Source organism: Parambassis ranga, chromosome 16, assembly GCF_900634625.1.
Source record: "Parambassis ranga chromosome 16, fParRan2.1, whole genome shotgun sequence".
In the NCBI taxonomy this organism is placed as follows: Eukaryota; Metazoa; Chordata; class Actinopteri; family Ambassidae; genus Parambassis; species Parambassis ranga.
The window spans coordinates 738,833-760,380 of NC_041036.1; the positions used below are offsets into that span (position 1 = coordinate 738,833).

Here is a 21,548-nt window from a genome sequence, read left to right on the forward strand (position 1 = left end):
TCTCCTCTTTCCTCCTCCTCTCCTCTCTCCTCCTCCTCTCCTCTCTCCTCCTCCTCTCCTCTCTCCTCTCTCCTCCCCCTCTCCTCTCTCCTCCTCTCTCCTCTTTCCTCCTCCTCTCCTCTCTCCTCTCTCCTCTCTCCTCTTTCCTCCTCCTCTCCTCTTTCCTCCTCCTCTCCTCTCTCCTCTTTCCTCCTCCTCTCCTCTCTCCTCCTCTCCTCTTTCCCCTCCTCCTCTCCTCTCTCCTCTTTCCTCCTCTCTCCTCCTCTCCTCTCTCCTCTTTCCTCCTCCTCTCCTCTCTCCTCCTCTCCTCTTTCCTCCTCCTCTCCTCTCCTCCTCCTCTCCCCTCTCCTCCTCTCCTCTCTCCTCTTTCCTCCTCCTCTCCTCTCTCCTCTTCCTCCCCCTCTCCTCTCTCCTCCTCTCCTCTCTCCTCCTCTCCTCTCTCCTCTTTCCTCCTCCTCTCCTCTCTCCTCCTCTCCTCTTTCCTCCTCCTCTCCTCTCTCCTCCTCTCCTCTTTCCTCTCTCCTCCCTCCTCCTCCCTCCCCCTCTCCTCCTCTCTCCTCCTCTCCTCTTTCCTCCTCTCTCCTCTCTCCTCCCTCCTCCTCCCTCCCCCTCTCCTCCTCCCTCCCCCTCTCCTCTTTCCTCCCCCTCTCCTTGTTATAATCCAGCGGCTCCACATTGACAGCAGTGACCCCCCCCCCCACCTCTCCTACTGGACCCCAGGGTCAGTGTCACCACCTCCTCCCCCTCCTCCCCCTCCATCCATCCATCCATTCTCACCTCACCCCCAGGGTCCCTTGTGTCCCTCTGAGCCCAGCCCCCCCGGACAGACTCCTCCTCTCCACAGTCAGCCAGAGCAGGATCAGTTTGAACCTGGACGTCGGGAGGCTCAGCAGGATCCCTGAGCTCTCTGTCAACTCCTGCTTCAGCGTTCAGGTTTTTATTTGGAAAAGAGGAAGAAAAACAGCAGAAGAAGAACAAGAAGAAGAACAGGAGGAGGATTTATTCTGTGTTTGAGCTCCTGGATGTTTGTGTGTCTGATGCTTTGGAATTAATCTGGACCATGAAGACGATGTGGAGCTGGATGCTGCTGCTGGGACTCTGCTGCTCAGGTCTGAGTCCATGTCCTTTACACACAGAGTGCACGTGACTGTGTTCAGATAGAAGCACTGGGTGTCTCACAGTTTGGTGTCAAATGGTTTTTGTTTTGTGTCATCTAAAGACAAGCTTTTCAGAGTCTCTACATTTAAACCTCTTCAGTTATCGGAGCAGCAGCTAAAACAGAAAACAGGTCAAACCTGGAAACAGGTCTTTGAACGTTCTGACTCCTCCTTTGTGTTTTTATTTGGCTCTTCTTCTCTCATCATCATCATCATCCTGCTTCGTTTGTCATGGCCTCCGTCCTCAGCTGGTTTATTGTCCTGTCGGTGTTTGTGTTGATGTGAAACCACGAAAACCTTTTCTGTTGCTGAAAGACAACACTCAGGGCAAAGTTAGCCCGCAGCTTCAGGGCTGGCGGACCAGGCCCGAGGTTTCAGTGTGTGTGTGATGCAGATGGGTCACATCCATATTCATCAGCCTCATCATCATCCAGCAGACGAGACGTTCTGTGTGTGTGTGTGTCTGTGTGTGTGTCTGTGTGTGTTCTTGAACTTGACATGTTCAGCTCAGACTGGTTTCAGAGCTCAGACTGGTTTCAGAGCTCAGACTGGTTTCAGAGCTCAGACTTGGTTTCAGAGCTCAGACTTATGGAGGACGGTTTGATGGTCTTCAGGAAGTGCAGTTTGGAGCTCAGAGTGAATGTGTGGAGCTCTGAAATGCTTCCGAGTATTGATTATTGATCTCTGATTGGTGTGTGTGTGTGTGTGTGTCACATGTGTGTGTGTTCATTAGCCTGTGAGTTATTTGTCAGTGTAAACAGGAAGTGACTCATCAGCTTCTTAATTGGAGCCAATTAACCACAAGTCACAATCAGTGGAGGGACACACAGAGACATCTGTCCTGCTGTGTGTGTGTGTGTGGGGGGGGGCCTCAGTCTGGTTCTCAGACCTTCTTCTCAGGGATTTGTGGGGGTCGTGGTCTTGTGGAGCTGGGGGGGGGGGGGGGTGTCATTGTCGCCACCACGAAACCTGTGAAGTTCACGGTCATATTCGGGCGTGCGACATCAGACCACAGAGAGAGAGAGGGGGGAGTTCGGCTCTCATGACCTTCAGGGGCCAAGGGGGGGATTTTTAGTTGAGGGGATTTAGAGGGCAGGTCATGATGAAGAGGGGAGGGGGGGGGGGGGGCGCTGTCTGTCCCAGTGTTTTAAATGAAGTGCCACCCCCCACAACATTATAATGAGGACGCAGATGGGTGGCGGCGGATTTAATCCTCGTCCTGCACCCAGAGACACGTCAGAGTTCAGTTCACAGGACCTGATCATCCATCAGCTGATCAGACGCATGTGTCCTTATGTGCCCCGTGTCTTTGTGTCCTCATGTGCCCCGTATCCTTGTGTCCCCATGAATTCTTGCAAACGCTTGTGTCCTCATACGACCTTCTTCATACACCCCTGTGTCGCTGGATGTCCTCGTGTCCCCTGAGCTGACTCAGTGTAGGTTTCAGCTGAAGGCCCATCAGTAGCCCTTCTGGATCTTTGATCATGTGACATGATCAGACATCTGAAAGCTTCTCTTCTTAAATGTTGACATAAAAATGATTTTAAAGTTTTGTCATTGAAGGAGCATCAGTTTGTGATGTCACTGAACCTGCAGCTTGACTCCTTGATGGAAGTTCTGGTACCAAAAAAGACGCAGGACATCACAGTCTGAGCAGCTCCAGATGAATCCTGCAGTGGATCCTCTGCAGCTTCACCTGGGCCCAGGTGGTGTCTGAAATCTGTCAGTGTGAGGGATAAACCCTGGTCCAGCTCTGGTCCTGGTCCAGCTGGACCAGAGCTGGACCAGGACCAGAGCTCTGGTCCAGCTCAGTCAGATGCTGGTTTTGGACATTTTCCTTTCTTGGAGAGTGACTTGTCTGCAGTCAAACTGGAGTCAGTTGTTGGTTGTCTGAGTTCTGGACTGGAGGACAAATGGTGGTCCAGATGTGATCTGTCCACACTGTCAGGATCACTGTAGACCTGGTCCTGTTGTGGCCTTGTGTCAGTGTTTGTGTGATTAAAGCAGGAAAAAGGTTTTAAAGCTGTTCTGGGATGATTTTCAGACCTAAACCACAGGGCTTAGGGGACAGGCGGTGCTGGACCTGATGAGGACAGAGAGCGGGTCATCTGTAAGCCTTTGTTGTTTGGGGACAGCGGTGAACTTGAACCTGAAGTTGAATAAAGAGACAGAAGTGATGGACGTCAGCTGAGCCTCCGACAGCTGCAGTTTAGGGTGTTTGCTGGTTTTGGTGTTTTCGGGGATTTGGGGGAGCGGCTGTTGTGTCTGGGTCCACTTTTGTTGTCTTTATTGTTGTCAGACCGTGGAGGGCATGGGGGGTGGGGGGGGCCTGAGAGAGGATTTGGTACATTTTGGGGGTCGAGACATCACGAGGAGTCCTACTGCCGTCCGCCGTCTCGTTTCCTCCTCCCACAGCATCCTCTGAAAGACCAGCTGGGACCAGACGGACCTGGAGGGAGGACGGGGGGGGTCCAGGGTCCGGTAGGGGGTGGGAACCGAGAGGCGGCGACATCGTCGCCTGAGAAATATGATGATGAGAGGGGGGAGCCTGGGAAAGTCACCTCCTCCAAGTTCAAGTTGAAAAGTGCTGGAGGAGGAGGAGGAGGAGAAAAGATGCATTCACTGACCGCCCAGACGAAACACACAGATGCCATCTTTGATTTACGACGACGACGACAAAGGCGTCCTGTCTGTGCTCAGACTTCAACTCTGTCCGCACGAGTTTCAACAAATTATATCAATTATTCCAAAATAACTTTAAGATTCATTCTCTTCAGTTCTTCTCTTGTGTAGCTGTTTGGTGAGTTCAGGGTCAGTGGGACACTTTAAAAGCAACAGCTCAGCCTGATATATACACACACACAGACACACACACACACACAGACACACACACAGACACACACACACACACAGAAACCTTTAAAACAGTGAAATAACAACAGATAAAAGTTAGGTTAGGTTTCATCCTGACATCAGCTGCCACTGATCAGAGGTCAGAGGTCACCTTCTGTCTGTTTGCAGACTCATTCAGCCTGAGTGTGCGTAGGGAGGGGGGGGGTCTTTGCAGAGCTGTCAATCAAACTTTAGTTCAAGTGCAACTTCACACACACACAGACACACACAGACAGTCTGAACTCATTTGTGTGGAAGCACTCGTCCCTTCCTTCCTGATTGAGATGAGATGTTTGAGGTTTTGTGTCCAGCACTGGGTCCAGGTCTGAGAGCAGCTTCACTCACACTAAACCCAAACTATCAGGAATCTGCACCTTCACTAAAGAAACACAGTGACGACAGGCTGTGTGTCTGAATGAGTTTCAGTTTGGATCTTCTTCTTTTATGGAGACACTTCCTGTTGGACTCGGTCAGGGTCGAGAGAGAGAGAGAGAGAGAGAGAGTGTGTGTGTGTGTGTGTGTGTGTGTGTGTGTGTGTGTGTGTGTGTGTGTGTGTGTGTTCATCACTGTGTTCTTTCAGCTGATTTGAAGCCCTGAGTTCCGTCTGCAGGTTTCTGTAACCAGCAATGAATCCTGTCATGAACACCTTCATCATTACCTTCACCATCCCATCATCATCATCATCATCACCCCCTTCCTCTCAGTGAGTATCAGAGTTTCAGTCATTGAAGAAAGCAGCAGCTGAGATATAAACATTACTAATGAATCTTTCATTTTATAAATGAGACTAAATGAGTCACGTGTTCCTAATCAAATAAATCCTGAAGATAATCAATAGGTGGATCAATAAAACCTGAACACTTTTTAACCCCCCCCCCCTCAGGTGTCTTCAGCGACCCGGAGCTGGCCTTCCTGAGGGAGCCCAGTGACGTCATCGCAGTCAGAGACCGCCCGCTGATGCTGGACTGTCAGGTGGAGGGGGAGGGGCCTATCTCCGTCACCTGGAGGCGCAACGGTGTCCCTGTAGCGACAGGGGACAAAGCCACGGTGCTGGCCAACGGCACGCTGCTGATCCGGAGCTTCTCCAAACGAAAAGAGAACGACGAGACGGACGCGGGGGAGTACGACTGCGCGGCGCAGAACCGATACGGCATGCTGATCAGCCGCAAGGCCCGCGTGCAGCTGGCCTGTGAGTCACACACACACACATAGAAACACATGTCTCTCTCACACACACATACACTCACACACACACATACACACACACACGTACTGAGCCGCCTCTCCTCCCCGCAGCCCTCCCTAAGTTCCTGTCTCACCCGGACTCCGTGGCTGTGAATGAAGGGGGCGTGGCCAGACTCACCTGTCAGGTAAACGGGATCCCAGAGGCCAACATCACCTGGCAGAGAGACCGCCAACCACTGAGAACCATCGACCCCAGGTATGCCACACACACACACACACACACACACACACGCGCGCGCGGGGAATGATGGCGTCCTCAGGAGTTCACCTTGGTTCTGTCCTGCACAGGTACACGCTGCTTCCGAACGGCGTGCTGCAGATCACCGGGGTCCGGCGGACTGACAGCGGTTTGTTCCGCTGTGTGGCCTCCAACATCGCCAACACGCGCTACAGCCACGAGGCCACGCTGTCCGTCACCGGTAAGACCACACTGAGGGCAAAGAAAGACAAAACCGGAGGCTGAAGGTTAAGAACCCAACCTGTAAGACCAGACTGAGGGTGACCTGTGCCCACAGTGTCAGTCTGAACAGGGCCGGTCTTCCTGCTGGGCCTCAGTGTTGATGGGTTTCTGTTTTTTTGGTCCAGTTGCAGGATCCAGAAACTACCAGGAGCCCGTCATCCTCTCCGGTCCCCAGAACCTCACCATCAACGTGCATCAGACCGCCATCCTGGAGTGCATCGCCACAGGAAACCCTCGTCCCATCGTGTCCTGGAGTCGCCTCGGTAACCATCCGACTTATCTTTCACACATTGATGCGACTGCCTGTCCTGATCACCCGTCTCTGTCCGTCAGACGGCCGCTCCATCGGCGTGGAGGGGATCCAGGTTCTGGGAACAGGAAACCTGATGATCTCCGACGCCACGCTGCAGCACTCAGGAGTTTATGTCTGTTCAGCAAACCGACCGGGCAGCAGGTCCAGAAGAACGGCGCTGGGGCGGCTCGTAGTGCAAGGTACACACACACACACACACACACACACACATCCTGCAGGATTCTGAAGGGACGGACGGACTCTCCTTCTGTTGTTGGAGACGCTCCTTCTGCAGAAATAACACAATAATCATAAATCATAAATGAACAATAACTGATCAGCAGGTGATCAATAAGTTCTTTATGATCAGAGTTCACTTTCAGCTGAACCTGTAAAAAGAAGAGACGCTCTGATTGGATGAAAGCAGCTGAACAGACGTCGGACTCGTGCACTTGAACTCATCACGCTGAGTGTGTGCGTCCATCTGTCTGGTATTGAACTTGTCTGTATCGACCCCGTGTCCGGCTCGCTGCTGCTGCTGCGGCTGCTCTTCACCTCCGACCTCTGACCTCTGACCTGTCTGTAAATTGGCGTGTGTGCTCATGTTGGGGGGAGGGGACGGGGACAAAGGAGCGGCGGACAGTCTGAACATGGTGCTGAGTCTTTGTGTTGACTTTCTGTGGAAACACATTCATAGATTTTACACGCACACATTCAGGCACCTGAACGTCACATGAAACCTGCAGGAAACATCCAGAGATCCTGAATCCGGATCTAACACCAGGAGCAAGCAGCACACCCTGAAGACCTGCTTCACTGAGACCTGAACGCCTCGCTTCATGTCTCAGCAGGTTTTATCTTCAGCTCCATGTTTCTGGATTCATCAACGTCAAAATGCCAAAAAATTTCCTTCAGTTCAATGAGGACAAAAACCTCCGAAAACAAATGCACACGATGTGTTCGGGGACTCGGGGTGTTTCCTCTCGCCCTGCTCGCTCAGCTGCATCTCAGACAATCAGAGGTCACGGAGGAGGAGGAGGGGGGGGTCAGAGGTCAGAGGCCAGATAGGCTCATTGTGTGTGAGAGAGAGACAGAGAGCTGAGAGCTTCATTAGAATTAAGATTAGCATGAGAAGAGTCCCACTTCACAATGAGGACTTTATTCTCACCGAAGCCCCGTCTGTCGCTCCGTGCAAACACACACAGGCGGATCAGAACCGGATCAGCTGTATTTCCTGCTATTATTACAGCGGCTGAGGCAGAGGTTCGGTCTCTGGGTGTCGCTTGAAGCTCCGCGCTGAGGAAAAAGAGTCCGGAGCACGATTTAGCAAGACTAATCAATAACGAAGGTGCAGCAGCTGTGTTTCAAGACGTGGACGCTGTTTGTGGACAGCTTCTTCAGCCAATCAGGAGTCAGCGTTTGTTTTGTGTTTGTTTTGCTCTTGATCTTGGCGTGTTGGAGAGCCGGCTGTCTCAGTGTGTGAAAGGTCGTCTCCCCACAAATCAACCTTGTTTCTCTGCTGATGAGCGCACACACACACACACACACACACACACACACACACACACACACACACACACACACACACTACACCCCCAACATCAACACACACACGCTGATAAATGGCTTCAATTCACCCCCCCCTCCTTCCACCTGACCTCTGACCCTCCCCCCTCTCTTCACATTTAGGATGGAGGTTATGTGAGGTGACGCATGTATATGTATGTTCTCTGTGTTGCCGTGGAGACGGATGGATGGAGGCGAGACGGCACCTGTCTCTCTGCAGTGTGTGTGTGTCGGAGGTCAAAGTGTTGTTCAAACACAAAAACAAGTTCAAGTTCACAGTCGAGAGTTTGTTCATCATAAAATTACTATTTATAATTATTTATATTGTAAACATTCAACATCTTAGAATTAGACGACACAAACCTGATCAATATTCTTAAATCACTGAAAGGTTGATGAGGCTTTTTACTGAGTGAACCTTCAGGGTCACAGTCAGCGTGGGAACTTTATTACTCTGCTTTTGTATGAACTTTATTTTGTCATGTTTCAGTCTCATGACGTGTGCAGCTCCTCTGCTGCCCTCTGCTGGTCACCACATGAAAACACAGCAACTCTGAAGTCCTTCACTTCACTATAAATGACTTTTTAACGTCGTTACAGCTCATCTGTGCAGATTTCTTATCTAAAATATTTGACATTGTCAACCAGACAAAAAACCAGACATCCTTGTGGGATTAGAGGGTTTGGATTAGAGATTATACGGTGACCAGAGGCCATTCGGGAGCAGTCTGTCAGTGTCAGATTTGCTGTTAACCTGTTCTTCCTCTTTTCTCCTGAAGCTCCTCCTGAGTTTGTTCAGTGGCCTCAGTCTGTCTCCAGACCACCAGGGGGCAGCGCCGTCTTCAGCTGCACAGCGTCCGGCGCCCCTGAACCACATCTCATCTGGCTGAAGAACGGCAAACTGCTGACACCCAGCGGTAACGTCAAGCTGACCAACGGGAACACGTGAGTTTAGATCGTCTTTGAACGCTGATGCCGTTCAGACCCCCCCCGTTCACCTCCCTCTCTGTCTCCCCCCGCAGGACGCTCGCCATCACCCGCATCGAACCCGAGGACGAGGCCATCTATCAGTGCATCGCTGAGAACAGCGCCGGAACCAACCAGGCCAGCGCCCGCCTCGCCATCAGCCAGGGGCCCGAGCTGCCCGAGGCCCCCGCGGGCCTGCAGGCCGTGGCCCTCAGCTCCGGCAGCCTGCAGCTGACCTGGGAGCAGCCGGAGGAGCGCGTCAGCGAGCAGATCATCGGATACGTCCTGCACATCAGACGCCTGGGCGGTAAGAGGACGGGATCATGATCAGGTTGTAGTTTAGTTGTGCGGCGTCTCACTCCGCCGCTGTTTGACCCCTGCAGAGCCGGACAGCGCCGAGCTGCAGGAGGCCGTCAGCAAAACCACCTTCAAACACGACTTCAACAACCTGGAAGCAGCCACCACCTACTCCATCTACCTGAAGGCGTACTCCGCCCTGGGAGGCAGCCAGCAGTCCAACACCATCACTGCCACAACACTAGGGGGCGGTACGTCTCACAGCACAGGAAGTTTAGTTCATGTGCTGAACTCTGTCGTCCATCTTTTGTGTTTGTAACCTCGGTCTCTGTCCATCCCACAGTTCCCAGTCCTCCCAATTTCTTCACCAAGGTCCTGAACCAGACGGCCATGCAGGTGTACTGGGAGCTGCCGAGTAAGCCAGGGAGGCTGGAGGGCTTCAGGCTGGAGTACCGCGGGGTTTCCAACCCAGATGAACAGGGGCAGGAGACCTTCCCAGGACACATCAACACCCACACCATCTCCCACCTGGGTCAGTACCAACGCATAACAAAAGACAGAAGGAGCTGGAGCTTACAGACACTCTGCTGTGACCTGAACGCAGCCTCAGAATAACGACCACCTTCACCTTCTTGCAGAGCCGGCGGCGGTTTATGAGATCCAGCTGGTGGCGTTTAATGGAAACGGAGACAGTCCGTCCACACGCCGCCTGGTGTCTCTGGCAGAGGAAGGAAACGCTGCAGCAGGTAGGAGCCTGCGTCTGACCTCTGACCTCTGAGCCCACAGGTGAACCGGGTTAACGTGATGTTTGTCTCCCCCAGCTGGTCCGAGCTGTAACTGCAACCACGCCGACGGCTCCATGTCGACTCTGCTGGTCGGCGTTCACAGCGGCCTCGCCTGCATCCTCTGCTGCCTGCTCTTCGTCCTGCTGGGGTACAGACGCAGGTAAGACACCTTCATCATCATCACTTCAAACTGCTGTCATCTTCATTATCACAACTGCCACGACCATCATCATCATCGCTACCATCGTCATCAGTGGCTTCAATGATCCATCATCATCATAACAAACCTTCGTCATCAACATGGTCATTGTCACCCGTTGACATCATCTTCTTCATCCTCTGCTGCCTGCTCTTCATCCTGCTGGGGTACAGACGCAGTAAGACACCTTCATCATCATCATCATCATCATCATCAACATGGTCTTAATTTCCCCACAGGGATTAAAATCTTAATCTTAAATCAGTGTCACCCGTCGACATCATCATCTTCATCCTCTGCTGCCTGCTCTTCATCCTGCTGCTTGCAGATGCTGAAAACATCATCATCATCATCATCCTCACTCTGCGGTGTGTGTTCAGTTTTTTCTGCAGAAAGGCGGGCAGCTGGGAGACTCCGCCCACCATGAATGGTGTCAGAGGTCCTAAAAGTCACTCAGAGACCATCGAGCTTAGTCAGGTAACACACACAGACACACACACACACTGACACACACACTCACACACACACACTCTCACACACAGTGTGTTTGATATTTCTGACCTCCTTCCTTTTTGCACCGCCCACAGAGATGTGACTCCGCCCCTCCTCCAGTGATGGTCATGGTTGAAGCGACTCCACCTGTCCAGTCGGGCACAGGCACCGGATAAAACGCCACACACTGCTCACCCCCCCTTCCTCCTCCTCCTCCTCCACCAGCCGTAGTCGCCTCCTCTCCTCCTGACAGCCTTACAGCCGCTCCAGCCTTTATGAATGACTGAGAATTATTGATTTATTGATAGATTATTGAGAAGAAGGAGCCTCCAGCGAGCATCTGATGCCAGAGGGGAACAGATCCTTCGCCGTGCCTCTCGACGCTTCACAGTTCTGTTCAGATGTCCGTCTGCTTCGACTCCAATTCATGACGACTTCGTCTTTAGTCTGAAACCAAAGCTGAATTCTTCTGATTCGACCTTTGACCTTGTGGCCATCGGTCATGTGACTTCCTGCTCGTTCCCGTGTGGTATCCGATGCTGGCGCCGTTGCCGCGGCGTCCTGGTTGCTTCCTGTTGAAACCAAAAGCTTTTTCCTTCAGTTTGGGTCATTTTGAGTTTGTCACCAATAGTGCCGAGTTTCCTGAGACGATGAGGCCTTCCACCGGTCTGACCAGAGCCGGGTCCTCGGAGGATCCCGTGGTGGGTCCTCTGAGGCCCAGAGCCAAAGGGAAGAGTTTTTATTTCTCTGGTCAGCAGGTGACCGTGGAGGAAGTGAACGCCTCCGCTCTGTGTTCAGTGATTGTGTCTCACCGAGTTCGCCTCTGGTCAGGTCGTAGAGGAGGCTGATGGACGGCTGGCTGCCCCCCCTCCCCCTCCCCTTTCCCTTCGACTCCTCAACCACCAAACTCTTTACCTCCAAAGAGAGCTACCTCCAGGCTCGACGCCAAACGCCTGACGACCTGCTGCTGGTCAAGCAAACCTACCTCAAAACCAAAAGCTCCTCCGGAGCCAAGTTGCCATTTTTTCCTACCTTTTATGTGCCAATGCTAATGTCCTGTGCCCGACCGTCACCAGGAGCCCCTGTGAACCATGAATGTCCTCCTCTGAACCTCCTGCTCTGATGGACCTGTCCACTGCGGTCCTCCTCCAGGAGAAAGGAGGATCTGAGAGACCTTTGAGCTTTTAACGGCTGACTCCAACACCTCCTCCAGTGTCGCTTCAGAGACCTCAAATCTGTTTCAAATGTAGGATTCAGTGACAGGTACCCCTCACACAAAACCAGTCCAAAGACCTCCGACACACGTCCTCTGCAGCAGAATGGCGGTGTGATGCTTATTATGTTAGTTTTGTCTCCAGTCACAACCTTCAAGATCAAAAATTGTACCCGAGCGGTTTGAAGGATCTTAAGGTTTCTTGTAGGCCCGACCGATTCCAAAGGTTCGGTCCCCAGAGTCTGACTTTCCTCTTTATGGAGAGTCCTTCATTCTGGTTCTGTGCCTGAATGATGTTCTGGTGTTCTAGATGAGTTGTAGTTGGTCCAGAGCATCACCTGCGGTGCAGATCCTGTTTGTGGTTCTGTTGGAGTTTCTGCTAGTCTACTCAAAAACTCCATCAAAGTCCAAAGATGCGCTCCCCAAAACTTAAAGAGCCTCCTGAGGCTTTCATTCCAGTCCACACCTGTCCTCTCTAGATTTGTGATCTAAACACAGTTTAGATCGCCACCACAGACTTACAGCTGATTGGCTCAGAGTCCTTCCTCAGTCCAGAGTTCTGTTTGAATGGTTTGGGTCCTGAAGTGCACTGGAGACGTTGGACGGCCTGAACCTTTAACTGCAGAGGAGTCACGTTTAGTTTGAAGTGGACCGACTTCTGGAGACGCTGCCTCCCTCTGCAGTCAGTCAGTCAAACAGGAAAGTTTGGACACTCTGGGCGCCTCTGTGCGGGACGTCCCAGCGCTTTTCTGTCCTGAGTTTTAATGTTTTAAAGTTTATTTTGGCGAGGAGCGGCCGCTTCCTGTCTCCTGCCTGCAGGTGTGTGTGTGAGCGGAGCTGTCGGCCATGTTTAAACTGACCTCTGATGTTTTATAATGTGTGAATTGAGTTTCCTGTAGATGAAGAGCACACGTAGCAGCTTTCGTAGTTTCATCCAAATATTCTTTAAAAACAAGCTGAACGACGTCCAAAGAAAAAAACAAGTTTCCTCCATTTTGTGTTTGTTTTCACGCTGCTTCCTGTTTGCATCGTCGAAGAACAAACAAACCAAAAGAAGTACTCGCCGCCACGTTTAGTATTTCAGATGAACACGGAGAATGAGGTGAATTTATATTTTCATAGATTATAACATGATGAAGCTTCGCAGTTTAATGACCAAATAAAAACAGAAACACGTCGACCACATGACTCCGACCTGCTCGGAGAGTCTGTGCGCTCGCTCAGCGTGTGACCTTTGACCTCCCACTGTTGTCCTGCTTTGACTGCAGTGGAGCACCGTTGTGTGGGTCCTCTGGGTCAGAGGTCACGTTGGCGTTGGGAGCGATCGGCGTGTTTGATTATTTCGGCTGTTCTTTTTCTAGAACTTTCTTCTTTCAGTTCCGTCTTATTTTTCCGTCGCTGCCGTTCGGCGGTGACGAGGAAACTCTGCCAAAAGGAAGATTTTTAATATTATTGCTAATATTATAATTATGAGCGTTTGTTTCCTGTTTTTATATTTTGGACTTTTTTCTTTTGTTCGTAGCTGAATGATGTGAAAATGTTTGTAGAATGTGAACGTTGTTTTCGGCTGGAGGCGGAGTTTGAACCCCGCTCAGGCCGTCTGATGGACGTCAGCCATATTGAACAGTAATGTGTGTGTTGAAACTGCTCCGCAGCTCGTCGGTGTGGGGACGTCTGACACCGGAGGATGTTCGAGTTAAATTCAGACGCCTGCTGTCGACACAACGTAGAGACTAAAACTAAGACGTAGAGCTCGTAGTGAGGCTAGAACCAATGAGAGAAGTGATGATGCTTTAATGTTACTGATTTCTTTTCTCTCCAAACATTTAATTTTTTTAATGTGTCATAAAAAATAAAAGCACCCCAAAGCTTTAAACTGCTTTTTACACAAACAGGGACAGAGAGAGTTCAGCTGAGGATGAGCCACAGTGTGAAGTTGTTTCCATCCTGACGGTGTGTTTGTGTGTTTGTGATGAACTGTTTCTGTTTCTGTTTCTGTCGACACATAAAAACCAAATAAAACAGAATTTCAAACAGAAAATGAGTCGATTCACTTTAAAGCTGAAGAAACAGGAAGTTACTTCACTTTAAACTCAGCAGCTGTGGGGAAATGAAGGGTTAACGTCTTCAGGAATGTTTTTCTCAGACGTCAGCGCTCTGTTTAACGGCTTTATTCTGATTCTCAGTGATTAAAATATAAACACAAAATAATCACTTTAAATATGAGGCATTGATCACAGTGCTGTCCTCTGATTGGTCAGTCTCAGTCAGATGCAGCCTGATTGGCTGCAGGCCGCGGTCCGTGCTCCTCGCTGTGAGGATCCCGCCGGACAGAGTGTCGGCCCACGGAGCGCGGCGAGGCCTCGATGTTGCTCCTGGTCCGGCGGCAGCAGGCGGACAGGTCGGCCCTGAAGGACGGCGTGTAGAAGCCGTAGATGACGGGGTCGCAGCAGGTGTTCAGGTTGCCGAACACGAAGAGGGCGTGGTGAACGTACTCGGGGGTGACGCGCAGCATGTCGGGCTGGAACCAGTACCAGATCCCCAGCAGGTAGTACGGAGTCCAGCACACCACGAAGGACAGCACGATGACCACCGTCATCTTCAGGGTCTTCATGCGGGCCTTCGGGATCATGTCGGTGCCGCTGCGGCGCAGGTGCGATTCACCTGCTGAGAAAGGGAGGGGCTATATCAGTGATGTCACACTGTGATGTCACACACTCCATAAACTGCATCCATGGGAGCAACTAAAAATGACCAAATTACCACTGTGATTCAGATGTGTTACAGGTGTAGTTTAGGTGTAGTTTAGGGTGTGTAACAGGTGTAGGTCAGTGTGTTACAGGTGTAGTTTAGGTGTAGTTTAGGGTGTGTTACAGGTGTAGGTCAGTGTGTTACAGGTGTAGTTTAGGTGTAGTTTAGGGTGTGTTACAGGTGTAGGTCAGTGTGTTACAGGTGTAGTTTAGGGTGTGTTGTATATGTAGTTTAGACGTAGTTTAGGGTGTGTAACAGGTGTAGGTCAGTGTGTTACAGGTGTAGTTTAGGGTGTGTTGTATATGTAGTTTAGACGTAGTTTAGGGTGTGTAACAGGTGTAGGTCAGTGTGTTACAGGTGTAGGTTAGTGTGTGTTGTATATGTAGTTTAGACGTAGTTTAGGGTGTGTTACAGGTGTAGGTCAGTGTGATTGTACCATATGTTCCTAACAGGACACTCAGATCTCTGAGTGCAGGTTTACTTGTAGTTCCTAGGATTCATAGAAGTAGAATGGGAGGACGAGCTTTCAGCTATCAGGCACCGCTATTATGGAACCAGTTACCAATCTGGGTCCGAGAGGCAGACACTGCCTCCACCTTTAAGACTAGACTTAAAACTTTTCTGTTTAGTAAGGCGTACAGTTAGCCTTAGACCTAGTGTGTAGCACAGCTATGCTGCTCTAGGCCTACGCTGTCGGGGGGCACAAACATGATCCACTGAGCAGTTTCCCTCTCACCCTCTAACCTCTCCTTTTCTCTCCTTAGTCTGGCTCACACTGGTCTCAAGACCTGCATGCTGACCTGCAGTCCGGCCCGTGAAGTCTCTCTTGCTCTATGTTGTCGGGGGGCACAAACACGATCCTCTGAACACCCTCTGACCTCTCCTCCACTCTCCTTAGTCTGGATCATACTGGGTAATAACGTCTCATAATCTGTGTTAACTGTCTTCCTTGTAGTTCTGTGCCTCGCTCTCGCTCTCTCTCTTTGCAGGTCTCAAGACCTGCATACTGACCTGCAGTCTCTCCTGTGCTCATCGACTTCACTAGCCCCTGCTGCTCATCTTTACTATCAAATGACTATTCCTACTTATGGACCGACGATATATATAGATATCTATTACAATATAATCACTGTTTCATCTTGCTGTCATGTTTGCTCTGTACTGTATCATGTTTGTATCATGTTTGCTCCTCTCTCTCTCTCTCTCTCTCTCTCTTTCTCCTTCATCCTCTCTCTCTCTCTCTCTCTCTCTCTCCCTCATCCTCTCTGACTAGCAGCAGGACTGGTTCCCCCTTAAGTTGACGGGTCCTGCTCAAGGTTTCTTCCTCTTAAAGGGAGTGTTTCCTTGCCACAGTGCTCTTAGGGGGGTTCCTGTGAAGCGCTTTGAGACAATGTCTGATTGTAATATGCGCTATATAAATAAAACTGAATTGAAAACTGAATTGTGTTGTAGATGTAGTTTAGACGTAGTTTAGGGTGTGTAACAGGTGTAGGTCAGTGTGTGTTACAGGTGTAGTTTAGGCGTAGTTTAGGGTGTGTTACAGATGTAGTTTAGGCGTAGTTGAGGGTGTGTCACAGCAGTAGTTTTAGGTGTAGCTGTTGGTTTTAGGTGTAGCTGTGCTTACCTTTGTTTCTCAGGTGCTGCAGGTGGATGTGCAGCAGGATGCGGCTGTAGCAGCAGCTCATCACCAGCAGGGGGACGACGTACAGCGTGGTGAAGTGGAACATGTTGTAGGCGGTCTCCTGCCAGTGCTGCCTGAAGCTGCCGTGAGACGCACACTGGGTGAAGTCCACGGCCTCCACCCGGATGGTCCTGAAGATGAAGAGCTGCAGGGACACACGGACACCGTGACTCTGTGTCAGAGGCCTGGTTTAGGAGCTGCTGGCCTCTTAGCATTGTTAGCATTCCTTATAGAAACCAAGGGGAGCAGTTAGCCCGAGCTAACAGCAGGAGGTTCCACACCTTTAATCCGGGAAGCAGAACATTCCTGCAGGGATTTAATGCTCGGACAGCCGGGGCTGGATTTACCGCAGGAACTTTCACCTGGATCACCTGGACCAGGGACCAGCAGCAGGAGCTCTGCCTGCTGCTGGTCCCTGGCAGGAAGTCTGGTGATCATGTGACACTCTCATCACACATTCATGCCGAGCAGCAGCTTCTCCTCTCTGCCCTTCAGCCCGATTATCATCTCATACATATGAAAACAGAATATTCAGCAGCAGCTTGGTCACAGAGGTTATTGATCCGTCAGCTGGAGCGTTTCTGATCCTGCCTCAGTTTTCTCTGCAGGTCGTTGGACTTCAGGAATATCAGGACAAAGAGAAGCCGCTGAATTATGCTCTGATTATTTGTTTTGTGTCGACTTCGTACAAACGACACCAACACCAACATAAATGTAAATAAAGTCTGTACGGTAACTCACCTGAGTCAATCAATATTGATTATTCAAGTATTTTCCCTTTTATTTAAATAGTGAGGTTTTAAAGACAACGCCCTCTGAAATCTACCTGTCTGCTGTTTACCTGTCTGCTGTTTACCTGTCTGATGTTTACCTGTCTGATGTTTACCTGTCTGATGTTTACCTGTGCTGCTGTTTACCTGTGCTGGTGTTTACCTGTGCTGGTGTTTACCTGTGCTGCTGTTTACCTGTGCTGATGTTTACCTGTGCTGGTGTTTACCTGTCTGATGTTTACCTGTGCTGGTGTTTACCTGTGCTGGTGTTTACCTGTCTGATGTTTACCTGTGCTGATGTTTACCTGTGCTGGTGTTTACCTGTCTGCTGTTTACCTGTCTGCTGTTTACCTGTGCTGGTGTTTACCTGTCTGCTGTTTACCTGTGCTGATGTTTACCTGTGCTGCTGTTTACCTGTGCTGATGTTTACCTGTCTGCTGTTTACCTGTGCTGCTGTTTACCTGTGCTGTGCTGCTGTTTACCTGTGCTGCTGTTTACCTGTTCTGCTGTTTACCTGTCTGCTGTTTACCTGTGCTGCTGTTTACCTGTGCTGCTGTTTTCCTGGGCTGGTGTTTACCTGTCTGCTGTTTACCTGTGGGGATGCGAGCAGCAGGCTGAGGCTCCAGGCCAGCAGCAGCATGCGTCGGTTCCTGCGGTGTGCGTTCAGAGCGTCCAGCGGGTGAAGGATGGCGTGCTGGCGATCGAGGCTGATGACAACGAGGATGAAGGCGGAGGCGTGCATGGCGAACAGCTTCAGGAAGCAGAGCAGCTTACAGAGGGCGTCCCCGCCGTACCACTGCACGGTCACGTTCCACACCGCGTCCAGAGGCATCACCACAAAAGTCATCATCAGGTCCGCTGACGCCAGGCTCAGCATCAGCGGACGCAGGTGAGACGCCAGCCGACGACCACGCCCACGCCACACGCTGGCCAATAGGGCGAGGTTACTGCAGGCGGCGAACAGGAAGAGGACAAAGGTGGCTCCAACTCTGAACTGAGCAGCCCGCGTGAAACTGGGAGCCTCCCACTCTGTGAGTGAGGGATACTGGGAGGTGTTGGAAGGGGGCGGGTCTACTGTGCTGATGGGCGGAGCCAAGGATGTCAGCCTCAGGATGGACCAGTTACCTGACATTCTGCAGCGGAGAAGAAGAGACTGATGTCAGGAAGGGTGAGAGCAGGGTGTAGCTTAGCTTAGCACAAAGACACGCGGACAGTGTAAGCCTAGTCTGGTTTGCGTGCCCTGAGTTTTGCCTGACAGACACAAGGCGTAAGGCGCAGAGGTGCGATCAGACCTGTGGAGCCCTCACAGAGGCTGCAGGGTTTTGTCCTCACATCAGCAGCCGCTGTCAGGGTTCTCCGCTCTTCTTTGTTCCTGTTTGACTGTAACAGAATCAGCTGGGCTCTGATTGGACGCCGCTGATCACCTGTCCACCTGTCGTCCTTATCTACCAGCGCCTCTCCATCAGCTCTTATTGTGAAGGAGCCGTGCTCATCAGGGATCAGGGAGTCGTGTCTTGTGAAAGACAGAAAGACTGTGGAGGAAACAATGCTGTCCTTTCACTGCCGTCTCAAGTGGCTGTGTGTTTATATAACACCGTCTTCCTGCAGTGTTTATAGAGAGCCTCACTGTTTGCCTCACACACACACACACACACAGACACACACACTGATTATTGGACGAGCCACTCCGCCACCTGAGCCGCTCATATTGAAGTGTTTGCCTGGTTGCTGAGCGTGTGCCGCAGGGTTCCTCAGAGGAGGTGCTGACCGCCTGCAGCTCGGCTCTGAGTCAGTGCTGTTGTTCCAACAGAACAGAACACAGTGGGCCGATCAGGTTCACCTGCAGCAGCTGAGTCCACACGGACTCACTGAGCCTGTTCTCCTTCTGTTACTATCAAGTTAACGTCATAACGGTAAGATCTACAGCGTGGCTCAGGGTCGCTGCCTCGTCTGACCTCAGATAGACCTGCAGGCGCTGACCCGGGTGTTCATGAACGGCTGGATATTAAAGAAGTATTAGATGAGCTGAAGCCTTTCAGATTTAACCCTCTGTGTGCCATTTGGAGGCTTTTCGTGTGGTTTGCACACCCTGTTGGGACGCACTGTGACATCACAACATGGCGCCTTGAACGTCGCCTGCCTTACTAAATAAAAGGTTGATGATTTGAAACTGAGAGCTCAGTCATGTGATGTTATAAGAGAATTATGGGTAAGAAAAGTCAGAAAAATTTGGTTTTGTTTTACTTCCTGTTCTTCTTTCCTGCGTTGTGATTGGCTGGCGGTTTGTTTTCCTGCCTGGTGTGTGCTGTCTCTGGTGCTGGTCTTGGCTTTTGTGCTGTCTCTTTTTGTTGTCCTGTACGTGTTAGTCACTTCCAGGGCTCCAGGGTCGCCTGATTGACCCACAGGTCATCATACGTAGAGAAGATTGAAGCGAGGCGTCTGGACTTGTAGAGTTTTATAGAAGACGTTTCTCTGCTCATCCAAGCAGCTTCATCAGAAACATTTAGTGCTATTGTTTTTTCAGTTTTTTCAGTTTTTACCCAGACCCACCCACATAGGTCTGTGACCACATATAAACCATGTTTCCCACCAAACAGTTAGAACTGATGAAGCTGCTTGGATGAGCAGCGAAACGTCTTCTAGAAAACTCTACAAGTCCAGACGCCTCGCTTCAACATGCTCTAAGTATTTCTTTTGTGTGGTTCTTTGGTTGGACGGGGGTGTCATGCATCATCAGTATGTGTAACTATGGAAATGCACACAATGCGCTGTGATGTCATCAGGAAGTGGCTTCATGCATTGTTAGACTAATAATGAAAGGTTCCTGTGGAGACGTCATGTCATGACACAGGCAGAGAGGACTTTGCCTCAGAGACGAAGGGTCTGAGAGGACGGAGACGTCCTTATCAGAGACTCCAACAAAACCTGTCCATGAGAAGAAGGCTGGAGCTGTGAGACGGAGCAGCGGCGCTGTGTGTCACTGTGAGCGTTTCAAACACTCCTATAACCACACACACTCACACACACACACACACTCACACACACACACACACACACTCACACACACACACACTCACACACACAACACACACACACTCTCACACACACACACACACACACACACACACACACACACACACTCACACACACACACACTCACACACACACACACACATACACTCACACACTCACACACACTCACACACACACACATACACACACACTCACACACACACACAGACACACACACACACACTCACACTCACACACACACACACACACCCTGAGGTTAAATTACACCACAAAGTGATATGTGGTTATTTTTGGCTCCAGCACCAGCGTGGATGTGTGTGTGAGTGTGTGTGTTCATTATATCACCTTGGCAACCGCCTCCTCTGTCACTGCAGACCCCCCCCCCCCCCGGGCCCCACCCCCTGTGTTTGATAGGCTGATGTATATATTCTGGTGATGGATACACACACAGGGCAGAGGATACACTGCGGACATAACTCTGCACCAGTGCATGCTGGGAGGTCTGCCTCAGCAGCTCATTCATCCAGCAGAACCACACCTGGACTGTCCCACTGACAGCGGACAGGCTGACACACACACACACACACACACCCTGTTCACACCTTCCATCACACACTCTGAGAGTTCTGTACGGACCTGGAGCTTCTCCCGGAGTCTTTATGATTTGAATTTTCAGTTTTTCTATTTGAGCTTGTGGAGTTTTATCACCATGACAACCTGTTGGACAAACACAGAGTGGGTCACACACAGCTGCTCCTTCCACAGTAAAGTTAGGAGCTACATTAAATCAGAGGATCCTGTGTCCGGCTTCGTTTGTTTACCTTTGATCACATCATTTAAACAAGTCAGAGTCACAACGGCAACACAACAGCAACACAACAGCACACAGTGAGGAGCTGCGGCTGGATGGATGGAAACTTAGAGCAGTGAAACACATGCAGTCCACACACACACACACACACACAGCAGGTGATCAAATTCCATCACACACACACACACGTCTCCAGACTTTTATTGTGAAAGAGTTCTCACCTGCTCAGCAGCCGTGTTCGTTTCTCCTCCTCAGGTCGGACTCCTTTGTTCTCCTGCTGTCCTCCTCATGTTCCCCCTGCAGTCCAACACAGCAGGAACGCCCAGAGAAGCCACAAGAACCTCCAAAACCCAGAACCTGTTCTAATCTGGACTGGTTCAGGATCCTCAGCAGAAGCTGCAGCAGCAGCAAGTTCAAAGGACTGCTGAGAAAGACTGAAGACAAACCTCCAGACGGACTGCAGCACGAAGGAGGAGCTACAGCTCTGAGCGCGTGTGTGTGTGTGTGCTGCTCAGTGTGTGTGTGTGTGTGTGTGTGTGTGCTGCTCAGTGTGTGTGTGTGTGTGTGTGTGTGTGCTGCTCAGTGTGTGTGTGTGTGTGTGTGTGTGTGCTGCTCAGTGGGTGTGTGTGTGTGTGTGTGTGCTGCTCAGTGGGTGTGTGTGTGTGTGTGTGTGTGCTGCTCAGTGTGTGTGTGTGTGTGTGTGTGTGTGTGCTGCTCAGTGGGTGTGTGTGTGTGTGTGTGTGCTGCTCAGTGTGTGTGTGTGTGCTGCTCAGTGGGTGTGTGTGTGCTGCTCAGTGGGTGTGTGTGTGTGTGTGTGTGCTGCTCAGTGTGTGTGTGTGTGTGTGTGCTGCTCAGTGGGTGTGTGTGTGCTGCTCAGTGGGTGTGTGTGTGTGTGTGTGCTGCTCAGTGGGTGTGTTTCTCTGATCCAGGTTGTTTCA

At 50.9% G+C, this 21,548-nt stretch overlaps 2 protein-coding genes across 2 annotated transcripts; one reads left to right on the forward strand and one right to left on the reverse strand.

Annotated features, from left to right (window-relative positions):
- The first annotated feature begins 4,840 nt into the window (after nt 1-4,840).
- Nucleotides 4,841-9,824, forward strand: LOC114448324 (immunoglobulin superfamily DCC subclass member 3). Its single transcript, XM_028425226.1, has 12 exons — nt 4,841-4,844; nt 4,933-5,238; nt 5,346-5,490; nt 5,583-5,713; nt 5,880-6,017; nt 6,088-6,246; nt 8,392-8,557; nt 8,635-8,885; nt 8,962-9,126; nt 9,219-9,407; nt 9,514-9,621; nt 9,697-9,824. Exons 1-12 carry the CDS (start codon nt 4,841-4,843, stop codon nt 9,822-9,824), a joined length of 1,890 nt encoding a protein of 629 aa, XP_028281027.1.
- Nucleotides 9,825-13,827: 4,003 nt separating this feature from the next.
- Nucleotides 13,828-21,054, reverse strand: LOC114448560 (gonadotropin-releasing hormone II receptor-like). The gene is made up of 4 exons (XM_028425585.1): nt 20,832-21,054; nt 17,359-17,899; nt 15,940-16,141; nt 13,828-14,231 (listed from the first exon to the last, which is right to left on the reverse strand). Exons 2-4 carry the CDS (start codon nt 17,896-17,898, stop codon nt 13,828-13,830), a joined length of 1,146 nt encoding a protein of 381 aa, XP_028281386.1. The 5' UTR covers nt 17,899; nt 20,832-21,054.
- Nucleotides 21,055-21,548: the final 494 nt, after the last annotated feature.